Below are 6,725 nucleotides of genomic sequence, written 5' to 3'. Positions count from 1 at the left end.
TAACAATTCTTATGCGATCCATTTTTCCATTATTCATATAAGCTATTTGCATCACTAGTAGGACATTATTGTTATATTTGTGCAAGTTACAGTAGTTATTGGTCGAGCGTTATTTGCAATAACAATAAGTCTCATAATACATGCAATGAAGATATAGGAAATAAAAGAAAAACGATTTCATTGATTAAAAGAAAGTACTTAGCAACTCTTTACATTAAAATTATAAAAAAGAAAAAAAAAAAAGGTACAATTATGGAATAAAACTCCTTAATATTTAAGTCTTCATCTGGGGGGCCGATGGGTCAACAGTCTGGCTAGACTGGGCAGCAGCAACGTCTGGGGCTTGATCTTTAAGTTCAGGAAGAGTTTTCTTCTTCCCCAAGTCTTTACCCTTATCCTGAGTATCCTCAGCTTGCTTGCCCTGACCACCAGGCTGGCCAAATTCTTTGGTAGCTTCAATAGGGGCAGGAGGGCTTTGACCGACCAGGGGCTGCTCCGAGGTTTTTGGGAGTTGTTTGGAGGGAGAAGAGCCAGAACCTGAGAGTTCACGAATTTCAAGGTCGTAGTAGATACTCCCAGGCTGCCTCAAGTCAGACTCTAGAGGGACCCCAGCAGCATCAAGGGCTTTACCCCAAGTTATGTCACAATAGTCTCTGCAGACTACGGAGAACTCCTCAGTGAGTCTGACTTGGGTCTCCTCCACCCCAAACTTGTATGCAGCCTGCTTTTCAACCTCTACTGCCTCATTGGCCAACTGAGCATTCTTCTTGGCCAATTGAGCATTTCCTTGGCTTTCTGAAGCTTAACACGAAGATTTTTGACCAATTCTCTTTCTGTTTCTAGATTGATTTCGGTCATGTGCAATTGCTTGCGTTATTCTTCGGCCTGCTTCTCAGCATTTTTAAGGCCTGCATCAAGACTGTTCCTTTGCTTAGTCACCTCTTTGAGCTGCTTGGACAACTTATCATAGTCCTCCTAAAGGCCACCCATCCTCTTCTCAACCTCAGACCAGGAATAAGCCTCCGCCTTGGCTTCATTGCGAGTGTGTTTATTCCACTCCTCGGTCACATAGACTTGTTGTGTAATCTACATAACGGAACAAAAAATTGTAGTATTAAAAAAAAAAAAAAAACAAGTAGAAATTATCAACATTTTGAGTGAAAAATTGAATTAATTCACTTACCATGGCTAAATCCCTTTTGAGGGACAGGAAGAGTTCTTGTTGGCTGAAGTGCCTGTAATCTTCCATATCCTTGGGTAGGAGAAGTGGTTGTTCCAGGGCTTCAGCGATAAAACTTGCCCTTCCCTCTTGATAATTTCTAACGGAGGTATCCCAAGGGAAAGGAACACCATCCAATTTCAGCTTGGGACACCAGGTGCATTTTCCCCATCGCACCTCCGCAACGAGAGGGTCTTCTCGACTTTCAGTAGACGAGGCTCTTTTGCTCCGTTGATCCTTGACCACTTTTTGTTGCTTAGGTCTTTTTGGAGGCACCACCTTCCCTTCTTCGGTATCTGTAATAGGTCTTTTCTTCTTCGGATCTAGTAATGGCTTTGGACCAAGATCGGAGGGGACTTGAGGAGGTGGTAGGGGAAGATTAATGACTGGTTGAGACAGACCAGTCTCTTTTGCCCTAGGTGCTTTTTTCCTAGCCTTCATTAGGTCCCTTAGGCTTGCCATTTCCTCATCTTCTTCCGAAGAATTGTCTGGAAGGGTAGTTATCAGGACAGGAGGACAGACGCTGGATTGCCTGTCAATCTCCTCCTCAGCATCCGAAACTGGAATCACTTGAACTTCTCCTGCTGCCTCTTCTTCAAACTTGAACCTATCAATTTGCTTCTCAAGTGAAGAAGTCGAAGAAGTAACTCTTTCCCTTTCTGCAACTGCTTCCAAAGGAACCTATTGAACTGGCTGGATGAGTTGCGGCACACCTTGCGGATTTGGATGTGGTACTGGGGCAAGATCGAAGGGAGCTAAGAAATTTGGCCGAGAGACGTTTATTCGGTTAATCCGATAGTCTCCCTGCGTTATAGCGTTGCCGACCGGCTAAAAAGCGTCTGATTTTGGCGTGAAACCAAGAATAAGATGGGCAACCCGAAGCTTACCGTCTTCACTTATAAAGATCTCTGATCTCAAGAGATAGTTAAATGCGGCGACATTAGTTAAGTTGAGCCGAGGAGCGACGTGCCTTTTATCTGCTAACATCACAATAGAATTGATCATAGTCAGAAACTCAAAAACATTGATACAAAGAAAAAAAAAAGCAGTGTTATGTGATAATATCCCACCTGGCTCTCCTGGCTGGGTTGACCAATGAAGACCGTCTTGCCATGCGCCCGAGACGATCAAATAGTTGTCTTTCATTCCCTTGTTAGACTTGGGAAGACAGGAAATAAGTCTAACTATGTTGGATCGGGATTTAAGATAATATCCCGCTCCCTTTTGGCTATAATATTCGTACATATATACTATGTCAAGCTAGGTAAGCCCCAAGCCTAAATGACGACTTAAAGCGTCAATCGCTCCTAGGATCCTAAAGATGTTAGGTGCGCATTGATAAGGAGAAAGCCTATGGTTACGAAGATAATCTCTTGTAACAGGACCCATAGGGAGAGTCATTCCCCCTTCTATGAATGCTATCATAGTGATTATGACTTCTCCCTTTTTTCAGTCAGTTAGTAATCTTTCTGGGGGACAATACCTCAGGTTTACTCCCTATGGTATGTCATAGGTTTCCTTAAATGTCTCTATTAAAGCAGGACTATCAACCAGATACTTAAATTTACCCATCTCGGATAAACAAAAAGAAGGAAATACAGAATAACAACTGGGAAGCAAGAGTTTAAAGGTCGAGGACACTGGTCGAGAAGAAAACAAAGGGTTTGAGGAAATTAGAACTTACACAAACTGGGTTGGGGAGTGATCTTTAAATCTTTGGAAGAATTTGCATGGGTGTTTAAAGAAATGAGACAGATGATTTGAAAAACTTGATGAACTTGAGTGTTTGGGTTTGTTGGAGAGTCTAAAAAATTGTGAAGTAGAAAAAGAAATGATCTTCTTTGAGGCTTTATATAGGGGCTAGAGAGTGGGTGGGAGTTATCCCGCCCAAATCTTGAGGAAGAATGTCGTTCGTTGGAACAATAGTTCACCATTAGATGTCAAAGACATAGCGCCGCCTGAAGTAATTAATAGCAATTCGTAAATACTGAAATGTCAGCAACAATGATGAAGCGCCTAAATCTATGCTCCCACGTGTGTAAACTTAGGTATTTTTCACATTTTCAATTTTATTCTTCTGTAACAAATCAAAATCTTATTCTTTCTCCTCGGATGCGAGAGAAAAATTAAAATTTTGAGGGACTATTGTGGGGGTAGAAGCTCAAATTTATGTCTTGGGCCTAGGGCCCTATTTGAAGACTGAGGTGTGTCTGAAGAGGAGTAAATGATTGAGAGGATCTCAAGAGGGATAAATATGCACGAAAATGATTAAAGAATATAGTCCGAAGAGTGTGTTCTCCTTGGATATGAAGCATATCGATCAAGCAAGCACCTGGGAGGTTTGAGTGACTTTCCTGGCAATTTCAATGATAAGGATGAACCCTAGGCACGTATAAAGATGATAAGAAGTAAGAACAAAGAAATATCTAAATGAAAAGCTGCTACCACCGCATTAAATGCACTGTAGCAACTTTTCTGGCCGCATTAATGTGAAGAAGACCTCTGAACAGTGCAGTCTCAACTACCACCACTCATGAAAAACCGATGAAGATATCTGACGAGACATATACTCAAGTGAACATTTAGATGATTAACAAGTGTATAATCAAGATGTTTGGAAAGGAAACTATATAATGTAAAAAACCTCCCATAAGAGGGGGACCGGAAAATCAAGAGAGAAGGAGGGAAGAAAGGTTTACTTTAGCTTTAAGAATTATATAAACAAAAGTTTGTCTCCTCGGACAATAATTTATTCAAGTTTTAAGTTGGCTCTTGCACTTATTTACCAGTTGAATCTTTGTTAGACGTTGTTTAGTTCACTACTAGCCCAGCTCTTTCACCCACTCTCTACAAATTCATTGTATTGGGCTTGTTAGGCTCATATCCTATAACCCCTTGGGTTTGGGCTACAAATATAGACCCTACAAGTCTCATGTTGCAAAATGATTATGCCATTTGTTGAAAGCCTCTGAAAACGAGATATTTTGACAAAATGCTCATGCTAGAATACTACAAATTTTATTATATGAATCTTATAAATTAATGTCACTAATTACCAAAAAAAAAAAAAAACAATTCAAACCTACATTTGTTATATTGTTAAAATGGTAGTTAAGTATCAAATCACATTTGTGCGGGTCGCAAATGAGGCCAATGGGCTCAACCCCACTTGGGCTCACAACTTATTTGTTTGTTGGGCTGAATTTCCTACTATGGGTAGTTCTACAACCAATGACTCACTGAGATCACTTTTATCCTTCTCGGCAACACAATCTTTCCTCCCAACTCCTCTCAGACTCTATTTTTCTTCTCTATTACCCCTGTTCTCTTTCCTCCCCTTTTTGTGACCAACCCCTCTTTCTTCTCCTTCCCTCTTATTTATAGTGCTCAGCTCAGGCGAGGGTTATCAATGCTCTCATGTTTGTGCAACAGAGGGTCCAGTAGGATTTTCTCTAAGTGGGAGGTTAGGTATAGGTGGCTTTGGGACTTGGTTCCTACCTTCGTCGGCAGCTCGGCAGAGTTAGGGCGCGCTTAGTGCTACGGAGGGTCCAATTAGGGGGATGGTAAGTGGGAGTCTAGGCCTGGGTGGCTTTGGGACTTGGTGCCCACATCAGGTTAGAGCAAGGTGGTGGCACTTGGAGGGCCTTCTTTGAGCCGAACAAAGTTGATGCGCCGTTCAATGACACCCCCGAACGTGCTCGGTAAAAATTATGCCGATCATAACTTAGTAGTGAAGCTCGGCACCCCCGAGCTGTGATAGCAAGGGTTGGGCCTTAGGGCGAATGAGGATTGGGCCCAAAGACCGCGTGTTTTGGGGCGGAGACTTGGGGCTGAGTAGGCCCAACACTTCGGGCGCCGCACATTAGCCCCCCCTTGATTTATGCTCGGTGCACGGCGTGAATCAAGGAACTCCAAAGAGCGCACGTTACGGGTTCAGTGAAGTGACGTCAGGGGTTTTCTTAGTCAGCGATTCCCTTAGGCCTGAATCCTCGGGCAACCCCATCCTAAAAGTGCTTGCAGCAATTTTGTCGTTCCCTCCACCGATCTCGTTGTAAAGCTCCCAATACCGACTGGCGTAGTTACGAAGGGTTTCTCCCACCCTCATCTTCATCGACAGTAGTGCATCCACCGGCTGTGGTACACGGCTACAAGTAACGAATCTGACTCCGAACTCCTGTATTAATTCGGCGAAGCCGCGGATGGAGCCCTTCTTCAGACCGTTGAACCACCTAAGCGCGGTAGGGCCCAGGCTTGAGGGGAACACCTTGCACATCAGCGCATCATTCCGGGCATGTAATGACATCATTTGGATATAGTGGCTGACATGTTCAACCGGGTCGGTCTTCCCGTCATAAGAGTTGAACGGGGGGCGTGTGAATCTGTTCGGCATTGGGGCGTGCTCGATGTCTGTTGAGAACGGCGACCGAGCAGCCTGGCGCAATGCACGGCTCATCACGTCCATGGCCGCGTTGTGGTTCCTCTTTTCCTCCGGGGAATCCGAACCTCGATCTGGATACTCTCGTGATCGTGAGCGTTCTCGGCGCTGACCCCTGTGTAAGCGAGAGTCTCGCGAAGCCGAGCGTTCTCGTTGACGGCGGTAACCAGATTGTTCAGATCCTACTCCTTGTCGCTCCCCCCGGCCCCGGTCTTCTTGCTCGGTTGTCCTGATTCATTCTCTGGCGCCTGTCTTCTGCCTCCAACTCTAAATCTCTCACCATCCTTCGCAAACGCTCAAGCTCCTCGTCTCTTTCATCAAACCGCCTTCGCCCCGACGCACCGGATTCCACCCGTTGCGTCTGGTACGAGCCCTCTCCAAATCCGGAACTTTCTTCTGCTCTCTCCTGACGCCTGTCTTCGCGCCATTTCTGCCTTCGTTCTCGCCAAGACGACCCCCGAGAGGATCCGACCGAGCCGCTTTCGGCGTCACTCCCCGAACGGGTTCCGGACATCTATCTCGCGTGCGAGCCTCAGCTGAACCACAGCAGCGTAGGAGCTTCCCACAGACGGCGCCAATTGTGCGGGTCGCAAATGAGGCCAATGGGCTCAACCCCACTTGGGCTCACAACTTATTTGTTTGTTGGGCTGAATTTCCTACTATGGGTAGTTCTACAACCAAGGACTCACTGAGATCACTTTTATCCTTCTCGGCAACACAATCTTTCCTCCCAACTCCTCTCAGACTCTATTTTTCTTCTCTATTACCCCTGTTCTCTTTCCTCCCCTTTTTGTGACCAACCCCTCTTTCTTCTCCTTCCCTCTTATTTATAGTGCTCAGCTCAGGCGAGGGTTATCAATGCTCTCATGTTTGTGCAACAGAGGGTCCAGTAGGATTTTCTCTAAGTGGGAGGTTAGGTATGGGTGGCTTTGGGACTTGGTTCCCACCTTCGTCGGCAGCTCGGCAGAGTTAGGGCGCGCTTAGTGCTACGGAGGGTCCAATTAGGGGGATGGTAAGTGGGAGTCTAGGCCTGGGTGGCTTTGGGACTTGGTGCCCACATCAGGTTAGAGC

General features: G+C 45.3%; 1 protein-coding gene across 1 annotated transcript; it reads right to left on the bottom strand.

Moving 5' to 3' along the window:
- Positions 1-5,144: 5,144 nt before the first annotated feature.
- LOC136068214 (uncharacterized) lies at positions 5,145-5,681 on the bottom strand. The gene has a single exon (XM_065775086.1). It carries the CDS (start codon positions 5,679-5,681, stop codon positions 5,145-5,147), a length of 537 nt encoding a protein of 178 aa, XP_065631158.1.
- Positions 5,682-6,725: the final 1,044 nt, after the last annotated feature.

The sequence above is a fragment of the Quercus suber genome, unplaced genomic scaffold, assembly GCF_002906115.3.
Source record: "Quercus suber isolate HL8 unplaced genomic scaffold, Cork oak 2.0 scaffold_7, whole genome shotgun sequence".
Taxonomy (NCBI): Eukaryota; Viridiplantae; Streptophyta; class Magnoliopsida; order Fagales; family Fagaceae; genus Quercus; species Quercus suber.
This window is presented reverse-complemented; position numbering and strand designations above follow the sequence as displayed.

Excerpts from the sequence above, each read along its gene's own strand:
- LOC136068214 (XM_065775086.1), bottom strand. The coding sequence starts at position 5,681 with ATGGACGTGATGAGCCGTGCATTGCGCCAGGCTGCTCGGTCGCCGTTC.